A 14471-nucleotide genomic window follows, 5' to 3' on the forward strand; every position below is an offset into this window, starting at 1 on the left:
CATCCTCCATGAGTTTATCTAATTCTTTTTTGAACCCATTTATACTTTTGGCCTTCACAGCATCCCCCGGCAACGAGTACCACAGCTGACAAACATGCATTGTGTGAAGTATTTCCTTTTGTTTTTCTAAACCAGATGCCTATTCATTTCATTGTGTGATCGTCCGGTTCCTGTGTTATGTGAAGGGGTTAATAACATTTCCTTTTTCCCTTTCTCCACACCAGTCATGATTTTATAGACCTCTATCATCTCCTCACTTAATCGTCTCTTTTCCAAGCGAAAAGTCCCAGCCTTACTAATCTCTTCTCATACGGAAGCCATGCCATACCCCTAATAATTTTCGTTGCCCTTCCTTGAACCTTTTCCAAGTCCAATATATCTTTTTTGAGATGGGGCCACCACATCGGCACACAGTATTCAAGATGTGGGTGGACCATGGATTTATATAGCGGCAATATGATCTTTTCTGTTTTACGATCTATCCCTTTCTTAATGATTCCTAACATTCTGTTCACTTTTCTGACTGCCGCTGCACATTGAGTGGATGTTTTCAGAGAACTATGCACAATCACTCCAAGTTCTCTTTCTTGAGTAGTAACAGCTAATTTAGACCCCATCATATTATACGTATAGTTAGGATTATGTTTTCCAATGTGCATTACTTTGCATTTATCAGCATTGAATTCATCTGCCATTTTGTTGCCCAGTCATCAGTTTTGTGAAATCCTTTTGTAGCTCTTTGCAGTCTGCTTGGGACTTAACTAGCTTGAGTAGTTTTGTATCTGCAAATTTTGCCACCTCATTGTTTACTCCCTTTTCCAGATCATTTATGAATATGTTAAATAGGACTGATCCCAGTACAGACCCCTGGGGGACACTATTATTTACCTCTCTCCACTCTGAAAACTGACCATTTATTCCTACCCTTTGTTCCCTATCTTTTAACCAGCTACCAATCTATGAGAGGACCTTCCCTCTCATCCCATGGACAGCTTACTTTGCTTAAGAGCCTTTGGTTGAGGGACCTTGTCAAGACATAAGAAAACAGCCATACTGAGTCAGACCAAAGGTCCATCCAGCCCAGTCCTGTCTACCGACAGTGGCCAATGTCAGGTGCCCCAGAGGGAGTGAACCTAACAGGCAATGATCAAGTGATCTCTCTCCTACCATCCATTACCATCCATCTCCTAACATCCATCTCTGACAAACAGAGGGCTAGGGACACCATTCCTTACCCATCCTGGCTAATAGCCATTTATGGACTTAACCTCCATGAATTTATCTATTCTTTTTTAAACCTGTTATTAGCGCTAGCCTTCACAACCTCCGCAGGCAAGGGTTCCACAGGTGACTGTGCGCTGTGTGAAGAAAAACTTCCTTTTATTTTGTTTTTTAAAACCTGCTGCCATTAATTTCCATTGGTGGCCCCTCCCTAGCTCTTATATTATTGGGAACAATAAATAACTTTTCCTTATCCCCTTTCTCCACATTCACTCATGGAATTTTATATACCTACCCTATCATATCCCCCTTAGTCTCCTCTTTTCCATAGCTGAAACAGTCTAGCCTCTTTAATCTCTCTCATATGGGACCCTCGTTTCCAAACTCCTAATCATTTTATTGCTCTTTCTGATTTTTTCTAATGCCAGTATATCTTTTTTTGAAATGAGGAGACCACATCTGTACACAGTATTCAAGATGTGGGCATACCATGGATTTATATAAGGGCAATAAGATATTCTCCGTCTTATTCTCTATCCCTCTTTTAATGATTCCTAACATCCTGTTTGCTTTTTTGACTGCTTTCTGAAAATCTAAGTACACTATATCTACTGGATCCCCCTTGTCCACAAGCTTGTTGACCCCCTCAAAGAATTCAAGTAGATTGGTGAGGCATGATTTCCCTTTACAAAAACCATGTTGACTTTTCCCCAAAAAATATTTTTGTTGTTTGTACAGCACCAGGCACAATGGGGTCCTGGTCCTTGACTGGGGCTCTTGGATGCCATGGTAATAATTTTAAATTAATACGAACATTTTTTAAAGAAAGATGTTGCCTTGGGCATTGGCACCTCTGGCCCATTGGTGGACCCAGCCCTGCTCAGAAATGTGTTTCACCATCAGTAGTTGTGACCGACATGAGCCATCCCAGGCGTTCAGGGCCTGAAAACTGGCGAACACAGCAAAACCTCCATTGTGCCCCAGACGCAGCCTCAGGAAAATGGTGCTTCCAAGTTAAACATTTGGCTGAGCAATGAAGAGAGACCTTTAGTTCCTTTTCTATTTAAGGAGTGGAATACAGTGACCTGTCCGCAAATGCAACAGTCATTGTCTGTTCTGCAACAGCTCCCACACAAGCCTGGGGGCGAGGGTCGGTTTTAATGCAAGAAGGGTTTTCTAGCCTGTCCGCTGAGTGCCTGGGGACCTGTAACTCCCCCCTTGATGATGGCTGATGGAGGGCAGGAGGGGAGAAGGAGAGCAGGGGAGTGAAAGGAAAGATAGTCACTGCAAAGCCAGGCATACACACAGGGCTCAAAGCTGCAGGCAAAAAACTCCCCAGTGACTCCTAGGGGAGTTCTGAGCTGCAGGATTTAGCCTCAGCAGAGATAACACAGCAGGCCACTTCAGCATCACACTGTTAGGGAAGTGGAAATTTTACAACCCACACACACACCCCATACCTCTATCTATGGTAGTGCAGCAGGGACGCATAGGAACAACAACAGGTCAGGATTATCAACACACCGGCAGCGAGAAGAGGATAATAAGCCACACTCTATTGCAAAGAACTGTACGTTTACCCAGGAATCACCTAGGGAATGGGACCTACCTCCCTAGAATGGGACCAACATCTGCCCATCCTGCTGCTGCAGAGGGGCTTTATGAGGCTTCCTAGAATGCAGACCCTTCTCTGGCTTTCACACGGGGTCTGTCTGATGCTCTCTTTGCCTGGCAGAACGAGGAAGGCCCCTGCTCTGGCAGGAGGGGCACAGCTTGGTGTCCCCGGAGACCCCTGAGTTTAGCCACGGAGAGCAAGGGAGAGAGGGATTTGGAGGGAGCCGAGAGACCCTAAGTGGGTCCCAAAGAAAAATGCCTGCCTGCAAATGGCTTCAGGGAATAAGGCGCTGAAAGCCATCATAGGAAAAGGCTCCAAACAGCCGTCAGTTTTAACTGCCTCATGCTGCATGTGCCAGGTACCTCTGGAGGGAATGCTTACACCTGCTGGGTTGCAAAATGTGCTGATTTTGTCCATGAGGACACATCTGCCACGCTGCCTGCCAGGTTGGGACATCTGAGGGGGAAGGCACCTACCGTGCTGAGAAGCAGGCCAGTACATCCTGGTCCAATGCACCTACCAGGCAACCGCTCACCTCCAGTACCTCCTGCCAAGCTGCCAGCTCTCAGGGCACATTGGTGGCTTATGGCAGCACAGCAGCTGCAGCCGGCCAGGAGCCAGTGGCACCATAGCACGTGGTGTCTGGAAAGGACACTGTACCTGCTGCATCACATTGCGTTTCTGACTGACTGCTGCGAGGTAACGCAGGACCAGCTTGGTGGCTTCCGTTTTGCCAGAACCACTTTCGCCACTAGAAAGAGAAGACGCAAACATAAGGAAGGTCGCTGAGCGTGCAGTCAATCACCTGGAGCCAACCGAGAGGTTACCGAACCGAGCGGCAGCTACACATGCTATGAGTGCTGTGCTCTGCTCCCATTGAAATCAATGGCCAAATTCCTACTGGCTTCAGCAGGGGCTGGACCAGGCCTGGCGGTTTTACCATTATATTGATTTTAATACTGTCGGGCTGGTTAAAGATGCCAGCTAGAGATCGATGCGCTTAATCGACATCCCTTTGGGATTTGCCATGACGATGATGATAAAGGTGCCAGCTTTGCACCCCTGCAGAAGGACATCTCAGATCTACCCGCAGGCCAAGTATGGCATGGGCGGTGGCTGGGCAAGCTGCCATGAGCAGGCTTAAGCCGGAGCTAGAGGGGCCACCTCTTGGAACAAAAGGGAAGCTCCCTTTCCCCGGCGAGGCCGCAAGCTCTCACCTGATGATAATACACTGGTTGTGTTTGGCATCCATCATTTTGGTATAGGCGACGTTTGCAATAGCAAAAAGGTGCCTGCAAAAGAGCCAGACACACAGAGTGTTAGGGGAAAAACAGTCCCTGCAGAGGTGGGGTTCCCACCAGCCCAACACCTTGGCTGATAGCAGGACAAGGCTTCTGGTGCTCTGAGCTGAGCCAGTTCCCTCACCTTAGGTCACCCACTGGCACAAAGGAAGTCGGAAGACACCCAGCAGATCAAACCCCAGACTTGCTACCCATGGGCAGGAAAGATCTGGTCTGGGATCTCCACTCAAGAGAGAGGACAGCTGCTTCATCATCAGACAGACCGTTTGGCCCTGAGTGCCCGGTGCAGCACCTCCCTTAAGCTGTTCAGCACTGCCCAGGATCTTGCCCAACCCCATGGCCCGATCCTGCAAACCCTTACTGCCCCAAGTGGTTGTGGATTGCAGTAGGGCTACTGGGGTGAGAGAGGATTACTCCCTGGAGTAAAGCTCTGCAGGCTTGGGTCCTCGGCCATGACAATCTGAGCTCAAGGAGAGCTCAAGGAGCCTGAGCAGCCGGGCTGTGCAGCTGGGACTCCAGCCGGAAGGGGATTGTAACATGCCAGGAGGAGATAGACAGCACACTGCGCTCTGGGTGGGGGTCGTACTTACGGGGGATTCTCTCCCAGTGCCCTTCCTTCATACTGCAGCACCTGCTCCGTCCCGTAGATGTTGTACATTTTGTAGGGGTTCACGGACACTAAGATGCTGCCTATGTAGGTCTGCAGCAGCAAGAGACACACAGAGGAAGAGCTGCTTATGTTTTTACGCTCAGCCGCCGCTCAGCGGAAGGTGAGCAGCAGGCATCTAAGCTGAGTGACAGTAATGCCTAATGCCATTTACCAAAGGATCTCAAAGCACTTTACAAAAGTGGGGGAAGGTCCATCTCTGGGAAACAGTGGCACACATTGGTAAAGGCACTTGCTCAAAAAATCACACAGCGAGATGTGGGTGAAGCAGACTAGAACCCAGGCATCCTGACACGCTGCGCTGTGAGTGACCCACCCACCAGACACACACTCTGCACATCAGTGTCAGACAGGACCCTCCACTGATAATGCCAAGGAGACTCTGAGGCCTGTAATAAACTCTGAGTGTGACTTCAGCTGCCAGGAACTTACATAGATTAACTCGCGGTCAAACCTCGTCTTGATGTTCTGCAGCACTGCGCCCTCCTGGAGATCCCTGGAACACACAGCACAGAAAGGGATCAAGGCCACGGCCCTAGTGCACAGCATCTTCAGAACGAGGATGAGGCTGATGGCCAACAAATCCGCTCCTGTCCTCGCCACCCAGCCAGCTCAGTACCACCAACGTGCACCCCTCCCAGGCACAGGCAGTCAAAGCTCTGAAAAGCTAGGCTGGAGTCAGACTAAGGGAATCCACTGCCGAGGCTGGTGAGATCTTAAAGTGGTTCGGGGGAAGGCATCTGCAGGAGCTGTTCACAGCAGTGGGCACGGTCCATGCTAGGGCCTGGGGAGCACATTGTGCTAGTCGCTCTACAGAACCAAGGAGAGACAACGGCCCCTGCCTCAAACAGCTAAGACGGAGGGTCGAAGGTGACACCAAGATGATGGGACTCACCCAAGGTCACACAGCAGGTCAGTGGCAGAGCTGGGCCTATACCCCAGATTCCTGATTCCCAGGCCAGTGCCCTGGCCCCTAGCCCAAAATGGTGCTTTGCTGAGTGACACGAGCCAGCCCATGGCGATTAGCATTCCTTTTAGATCAACCAGAGCACGCTGGCCAGTCACTTACTTCAGCTGGGTCATGTCCTCCACGCCATCTTCCTTCGGCTCTTCTTGGGGGCTCCTGGACGGTAAGTTGTGGATGGAGTGCATCTACGCTCAGGGAGTAAGACATGCAGATCGGGGAGTTATTGCAGGGTGCAGCTGGGTAGAGAACTTCTCTGGCCAGCTTGGGGGCCTCACGAGACAGAGAGTCGGGGTCGGACCCCAAGCCAAGCTATTGCTCCCAAACTGGTCCAACTGGCATGTCCATCTGCCGGGGCTGGGGACAAGATCCCCCCTGCTCTATAGTGACAGGACTGGCTCAACCTGCTCCCTAGGGAGCAACAAGGCTTGTGCAGGTGGAGCTGGAGGTTACAGAAGGGACTTTGCAAAGGGGGAGATCTGACCCCAACCCTTTGCTGCCAAGTCCCTTCATTGCAGCAGGCCACCAGGTGGCATCACCTGGTACAGCCACCGATAAGGCCAGGGACTGTGTGGGGGTTGGGACACCAGGCCCTGGAGCAGTTCTGTTCTCCTCATCCCTTTTTGGGCATGGGTGTGTGACGGCCGCCATCTTGGCCAGCATGACTGGGATTAAACTAGGGACCTCCAGAGCTAAAAGCATGAGCTGCTACAGCTTGAGCTAAAGAGCCAGCCCTTGTAGCTAGGGCCTGTCACAGGGCCAGATCTCTACAAATTGGGACATGCATAACACACTAACCAGTTGTAGCTATGGAGGCACAAAAATCAATTGCCTGATGGACGTGGCTTTCCAATAAAGTAGAACAGAACTGGCCCTGTTCAGGGGTACAGCAGCTATGGAGTGACTCCTTTGGGCAAGAGCTTCAGTAGAGAGATGTCTTGAGATCAGACCATGCCACTTCCCTCTGCATCACTCCCGGGCCCCCCCTCACCTACCATGTCCAGCTCACACCTCTCAGCCCTGGTTTCCAAACCCTGCACAACTCTGCTCTGGTCTGCATCTCTAACACATTCTCTGCCCCTCCACTTTGTTCCACTGATGATACCAGCCCTGCTGCCCTGTCTTTCCCCTCTTCACTCAGGCTTTCATGCTGGGCCCTATGTGGGACCAGCCCATCAACTCCCTCCCAAAGATTCATTTCTTCTACAAACTGCACCCCCTCGCTCGCATACACACAGAATATTAGACTGAGGACTTGTCTACATGGGGACATTCAGGAAAGTTAATCCAAATTAATTTTTAAAGCAAATTCATTAAACCACAATCAGTCCCTTTGTGGACACTCTTGTGAATTAAGCTAAACCAAATTAAGGCCACTTCAATTCTGAATGAGAGTCTCCATGCATGGGTTCAATGTGGTTTGACTAATCCACTTTTAATCTGAATTAACACAAGGTGTGAATTTATTTTCTTGATTGTTCTCATGTAGACAGAGAGAAAATAAAAATGACCATTGATTATTTGCATTACAGTAGCACCAAGAGCAGGGTCTGAAACAGTATCTGACATAAAAGCAGCAAAGAATCCTGTGGCACCTTATAGAGTAACAGACGTTTTGGATCATGAGCTTTCGTGGGTGAATACCCACTTTGTCAGATGAATGCAGACATACATCTGACGAAGTGGGTATTCACCCACGAAAGCTCATGATCCAAAATGTCTGTTAGTCTATAAGGTGCCACAGGATTCTCTGCTGCTTTTACAGATTCAGACTAACACAGCTACCCCTCTGATACTCTGACATAAAAGGATCACAATCTAACCAGACAATGTGGATGGGGAATCCATGCAGTGCCCTACCCACTAAAGCACACTGTCCCTCAGTGTATTGTCCCTCCGCATTCCACTACAGCGCACGCCTTGAACTGCTGGGTAACATACACAGGCCCCTATATTGTCACACGGGCACCTATTTAGCTTTCAAGAACAATGCAAAGGGTAGCTGAGGCGCTGCTTCAATCCCCATGTGACATTCAGAGGGTGGAAGATACCCATTGGGTCCCCAGGTCACCTCCCCACAGCCAGTGCAGGATTGGTCCCTATCATCTCATTCCCTGTGCTTTATCTAACACGATTTTAAACGCCTCGCGCAGCATCAGCTGAATGCACAGAAGAGCCACAGAGCGTCTGTTACTTCACAGAAAGCCCAGGTAACTAAGAGTCACCAGCCTGGAAGAGCAGACAATAAACCCTGGAGTTTTCTCAATCATCACTGTAGCTCCTAACCTGGAGAGCATCCAGCCCCTCATGGGCTCAGGCCAGGGTAGGCAGCAAGCATGTAAGCAAATCGTCATCCACGGCAAGCCAGTCACGTACTGGGCTAGGTCTCAGATGAGCTCTGTCAACCAGTGCGTGCCAGGAGAGGCCCCTCTAATTAAAACACTCCTTCTGTTCCAATGCAGCTACCTGCCATAGATCAAGTCTCTGCATTTACATATATCTCTTTTGTTCCATTGCTATGACAGAGGCCAAACGGCTCCAAGAGTACCAGCTGCCACCCTGGCTTCAGTGGGGGGGCATATAGTTTTACAGTGACAGAGCCCAGGGATAGCTCTATGCCTTTATTAAACCTCAGTCTGGACTGAGCTGGTTTCCCCTTTCCAGCGTAGGTGCCAGTCACTAGCTGTGCCAGCTTTGTGGTGCCAGCTGTCGTCTCTGGGGGGTTGGCTGTCAGTGGGTAAGTCAGCCCAAGCAGGAGATGTTTGCATGGGAGCACAGGCTGGCCACCTTAGCTTCTCTCCTGCTCAGAACTGCCATGTGGGTAGATCCACGCTCCCACTGGCATGGTCTGAATGTAACAGCGCGAGTCTCATCTTGCCGACACCACCGGGCATCCTTACTCCACAGCAAGCAAGAGGAACATCAGAGCCAGGGCCGGATGGCACAGAGGAGAAAACATTTTTTTATTTTCACATCTGAGGCCAGCTCTTTTGCAAGAGAAGGGAGCCAGATCTAGTGGTTAGAGCAGGAGGCTGACAGTCAGGACTCCTGGGTTCCTCGGCTGGCTGGCTGCAAACACCTGATGCTCATTCCATGCTGTGAGGAGGGTGAGGAAGGGGCACAACCAGGGGCTACACATTAACTCTACTAATAGACAGGGTCTGGTTTTAACCCTTCAAACCGTGGTGTTTTCCACAGCACTCGGCCAATTTTTTCTCTGTCCAATGTGTAACTTACACCCCACATCTCACTGCACATTTGGCCCAGAGGATTTTAAGAGAGCTGTACCTGCTTACCCAAGGGGGCAAATGTTGCTCACTCTTCAGTGTAAGGGCCTGATCCAAGGCCCCCGACATCATTTGGATCTGGATCTTTGGATCCAATCCTACATTCAGATTAACCCCCATGGGTTTACTACAATGTAAACTGGCCCCAGGTCTGGATTCTGCTCCAAATGCACCAAACTGGCCCAAATCCCTGGAATTACCTTATCATGCCAGGGCGGTTTTTTGCCTGTGTTCCGACGCTCCCAGTGGTTCCCACCACCCTGGTTCTGCACTGAGGATCTGTGGGTCAGGTACCCAGCGGCACTGTCTCCTCGCCGGCCTGACCACTTGTTCAGGCTCTCAGTGGGAGGGTTATGAAGCAGTTTCTCAGAAAACCACGCGTTGGGTGATGCACGGACATTCACCATCTGCTGCTTAGACCAGTGCTGCTTGTGCATGTAGGACATCCTTCTGAAGGTCCCCAGCCTCTGGATCTGTGGCATGACAACAGCGTACCTCCCCGTGCCGTCCTCCCCTGACATGTCCTCATTCTCAAATTGCTCAGTAAGGAGTTTTGCTGGTCTGCTGCATGCTTCCTGCAGGGATGGGGACCGGGCAAAGGAGGGGCCAGCTCCCGTCACAGAATGGGGGCCTTTGAAGGCCACAGTTCTTTGTGACTGAGGGCCCAGGTTTGCTTTGCCTTTCAGCACAGCGTGGGGGCTGCAGGTGGCTGAATAAGACAAATTCCCACCCAGAACCTTATGTGCCCAGTTTGGGGGAGGTGACCGTGACCTGTTTGCTTCTCCCATTGACATCATAGCATGTTTTAGGGACGGAGCAGGGGAGGCCGGCTTCTGAGAAGGGATCCTACCAAGGGGGCGTGTAGGATCTGTCGGTGATGGTGGGTGTTGTCCCTGGGCTCCATGTCCGCCCTCTCTCACTGAGAATTTGAAAGCCGTGGGTCCTGATGTCTGACCTGCCACTGGCTGTCCAAATTGTTTCAGAAATGCATTCCCACCTCCTGCTTTGCTCGCAGGCATGCTGCTGGTTTCTGCAGGAGATGGCCTCCTCATGGAAGAGGTGTGGGTCATCCCAGCCAGAGGCTGACCAATGCGTTTGATAAATGCCTTAGGGATCCCAGGAGCAGGGCTGGGAGGCGGAGGCAGCTTTGAAATGCTCCTCATGCTTCTGCCTCCTGCCATCTTGGGTGATGGAGTTCGCTGAGCTGGCATTTCGTTCCCAGACGCCTTGTCCCAACGTGGCCGTGCAGGCAGCTGCCCTGCTGGCCCATTAGCATCCATGGGGAACGGGGGCCAGCCAGGTAGAAAGTTAGGAGAGTTTTTGATGGTAACACGATGGCTTCCTTGGCGTGTCAGCTTCTGAGGGCAGAGTGTTCTTGCCGATCCCCGGGAAGGCGGCCCACCTCTGACGGACGGCTTCGGGGATGGTGGGAGGGGAGACTGAGCTCTCGCTGGACGGCCCAACTGCTTCAGAAACGAGTTCCTCATTAAAGGCTTCACTGCTTTAGTTGGGGGCTCGGGCTGCCTGTTCCAAGCCTGGGGGAGCTGCCTGTGCATTTCCACAGGTGAGTGGCTCAGTCTCCTTGATAGCTGAGGGGAAGATGACTGTCTGCTCCCAGCGCCCCTGGCTGGAAAGCTAGGGGACCTTGCCTCAGGAGGAGACCCAAACTGCCTCAGGGATGGGTGAGGTGAAGAGGGTGCTTTCAGCTTCCCAGGGGCAGGATTATGGAGCTCTGTAGGGGCTAAGCTCCCAGGCAGGGTGGCTGGGGTGGTGCCTTGGGGAGTTGAGCCAAACATTTGAAACCTCGATAAGCTGGATTTTAGGGTGGGCTGTGGGGATGGCAGGCTGGAAGGTGGCTCACCCCTTGTGCTATTGACGTGCTTTAGCACAGGCTGTGGAGACCAACTCCTCTGACTGAGGAATGGGTTATGAACTGTTGGCCTAGGAGATGGCATGGGCTGGAAGGTGGAATCTATAGGTGCTGTGCTCCCAGCGGTGGAGGAGACATTTTCTCTGGCCACTGGAGACCCTGGTCTCCTCAAAGAGGGAGGAGGAGCAGAAGGAGGGTTCTTCATCCTCAGAGAGGATCGTGGTGAGGGAGGGGGACTTCTGGGTCTCATTGCTGTCTGGTAAGAGGGAAGCTGTGGAGACTTCCTCATCATGTGACTACCAAACCGCTGCAGAAAGGGGTTGTTCGTCTCTGGCTTTTGAAAATCCGGCTGCGGCTGGTTAAAGTTGAGCCTTTTCACACTGGGTTTTGGAAAAGGGGGTCTCTGCCGCACAGAAGAATGAGACGGTGGCCTGAGAGGCTCCAGGCTGCTTCTGCTTCCCACTCTCCTTAAAGGATGTGGGGAGGAGGAGATGCTCCTCCGGGAAGGCTGAGGGGAAGGAGGCCTTTGGGAGTTGTTGTTGTTACTGGCTGTGTAATCAAATTTCCTCATAGGCAAGAAAGGTGCAGAGTCCAAGGTCTCCATCCCTGCTAATTTATGGCCAAACTTTTTATAGGGCGGCTCAATAAATGGATGCTGGTCATGCGATTTCTCCTGGGGGATGTCAAAACGTCTTACAGAGGGCTGTGGAGAAGAGTGATGAAAGCTCTGTCTCTCTGGACTCCTACGCTGCCTGCTAAGTTTCGGGGAAGAGGTAGAACTTGGCATGTCGCCATGTCTAATTGATGGCTGAGGGGAAGGTGGCCTCAGAGGCCCGCTCTCACCACATGACAAAGATGTTGCCCTCCTTACTGGAGGGGGCATGGGAGGCCTGCTCTTCACCTTGCTCCCACAGTGTTTTAAAATGGGTTTTGGTTGCATGAGGGATCTTTGTAAGAACTGCCCTAGGGGGCTCCCACATCCTCGCGGACAGAAACTTTGCAAATGCGCCTCCTGGACATTGCCTTGCTGGCCACTAGGGTCGAACCTGCTTCCCATTGACTTTGGAGAGTGAGACCTTGTAAGCCAGCTGCCATGAGCCTGGCCAACATGGCCGTATGTCACTGAGGGTTGGGGATCCCCAACGCTGAACTGGGCGAATGGAGACGCCAGTGGCTCATATTCACCATAGTCATCCTCATCTTGATCCACACCGCCAAGAGAAATATGCGGAGAAGGAGGGAGGGGAACATCAAGTTTGTCTCTTCCAAACAGCTTCACCTGAGGCCTGGGGAAGAGCCTGAACTTCCTGTTTAACGACAGTTTAGAAGGCAACGTTTCCTCGATCCCCTGCTGCTCAAAGAAGGAAGAATTGGGGAGCATAAAAGGATAATCTCCATTCTCATCCGCCAACTCCTCTGGCTCATCCATCTCTGTTATATCATCCAAAGGATACGCATAAGGGTTATAGGAAGACTGAGCTGGAGGGCCCCATTCGTATTCGCTGTAACTGATTTCATGCTGAGGGGAATAATCATCCAGATAGCCCATTTCATCTACCCTCAGGTTGTAGGGCCATCCAGAAGGACCATATTTGTCTTCAAAAGAGCCGTATGGCCCTGTTTGCTCTTCATAGTAATCCATATCGCTCCTATATTGGTCATAGGGTTCGTATGGTGAATAGCCAGAAGGTGATTCATAATCCTGGTCTTCACAGTCATAGTAGTCAGACTGGTTTTGCAGCGCATCATCGTAGTAGTCCAGGGGCTCTTCGTAAAGCCCATAGTCTTCTTCCATATCATATCCAGGGTAGTGTTCGTAATCAGATACCCTTCTGTTATGAAAGTCGTGTCCGTCTGCATAGTCAGTTGGTGCCTGGAGGTAGCTTTCCTCCTCAGGGTAGCCATACTGAGCTGGGGCCTGCAGGTCGTAAAAGCTGCTGTCATCCTGGTAACAGTTGTAATAGTCCAGTGGGACTGCAGAGCCCTCATACCCACTTGGCCTGGGCTGTGAGAACCTCCCAGAGGGATGCCTCACAAGGCCGCCATGTTCAAAATTTGGCTGGTAGCCATATTCCTCTTCCCCTTGTCCGTAGAGCCTCCTGGCTCCAGAGAACCTTTTCATGTTGGCTCGGTGCCTCAGAATCTCATCCTCTGACGGGAAGGGGAGTTTCTTGGCTCCAATCCTAGACAGCCAGGCCTCATTCATGGACCTCTCATTGTAGGTAAGCTTGGCCCGTTTGGACAGGAACTTTCTTGTCAGCCAGCTGGTGGCGGCAGCAGCTTTGCTCAGGATCTGAGCCCGAGGTTTGAATTTCTCTTTCGTTCTCCTTCGGCGGAAGAGGCTGCTGAAGAACCCACCCTCCTCCTTCGGTTTCTCGCCTCCCAGTCCCAGCCGTATCAGCAGGAAAGAGGGCTTTTTTGGGTTGCCACTGGCCTCCGCTTTCTTCTTCTTCTTCCCTACACTCTTGAAGCGCATCATGAGGTTGGAGGTGGATTTCAGCACTGCCTTCTTCTTCTTCATCTGCTTCTTCGTGCTGTATTTATTTAGCCCCCAGAAAAACCGGGAGGTGTTCTTGAACTGCCCCTTCTTGGAGCGCTTCAGGCCTAGCCTCTTGAAGCCCATGAAGAGCTTGGACGCACTCTTCAGGCTCTTCTTCATTTTGGACTGGGGAGGTTCCACTTCCCTCCTAGATAAACCAGCCATAGCCTTGGTAGCCCCTTTCAGCTGAGCCTTGGCATGCTCCTTCTTCGCCCCCTTCTTCTTCCGGGCATCATTGCCCGCCAGCCCCATCACCAAGTGGGAGGCACCTTTGAGGTGCAGGTCCTTCTTCTTTTTCTTTGCAGAATAATCTTCCTCCTCCTCCTCTTCTTCCTCCTCCTCTTCCGACAGCACCTTTTTCCCTTTCCCCTGCTTCTTACCACCCATGGCTTTGGAGGCCTCCTTTTTGTTCTTCCCTTTCTTTTTCTTAGGGTCTTCCTCACTGTCCTCGTCTTCGTCCTCCTCCTCCACCATCTCACTCTCCTCATCACTGTCTTCCTCGGCATTGCTCTTCATTAGTTCAGAGTCCGAGGCCCCCTCCGACTCACTGAGGACCTCCTTCTTCCCCTTCTTGGCATCCTTCCCCTTCTTCTCATCCTTTCCTTTCCCCTTTGCCACTTCCTTCCTCTTCCCCCCTTTGGCATTGCTCTTTCCCCCCTTGACCTCGTCCTTGCCCTTCTTGGGATTGCCACCCTTCTCAGCGGTCTTTTTGGTCTCACCTTTTTTGCCACCCATGCTCCTGGTGTTTCACGCTCATACTCTAGCCTCCAGGTGCGGCAGTGCCATACGTCACCCACGATCCTGAGTATAGGTGTGGGTTATCACAGTGTCCCCCTGGGCGGTCAATCCCCCAAAACCAGGCAACAGCAAGCCTTCAAAGCCATACCTTCATGCTGCCCATGCACATTCGTGAGACAATTGTAATGTCTTCCCAGCAGCAAAAGGAAAGCTTTTCTGCATTGCTCTGAAACAGGGGCACGTAGTGCCAGGAGCTAGTGCTCGTATAC

The 14471-nt window shown here is 51.3% G+C and overlaps 1 protein-coding gene across 1 annotated transcript in view; it reads right to left on the bottom strand.

Moving 5' to 3' along the window:
• The window catches only part of MYO15A (myosin XVA), a 90159-nt gene extending 76179 nt beyond the window's left edge, over positions 1-13980 (bottom strand). Inside the window, 9 exon segments of the mRNA XM_075069069.1 lie at positions 2682-2687; positions 3497-3587; positions 4054-4128; positions 4728-4837; positions 5237-5300; positions 5874-5956; positions 9256-9764; positions 10917-13733; positions 13845-13980. Of these exon segments, the coding sequence (XP_074925170.1) occupies positions 2682-2687; positions 3497-3587; positions 4054-4128; positions 4728-4837; positions 5237-5300; positions 5874-5956; positions 9256-9764; positions 10917-13733; positions 13845-13980 (3891 nt within the window).
• Positions 13981-14471: the final 491 nt, after the last annotated feature.

Source organism: Chelonoidis abingdonii, chromosome 9, assembly GCF_003597395.2.
Source record: "Chelonoidis abingdonii isolate Lonesome George chromosome 9, CheloAbing_2.0, whole genome shotgun sequence".
NCBI lineage: Eukaryota > Metazoa > Chordata > Testudines > Testudinidae > Chelonoidis > Chelonoidis abingdonii.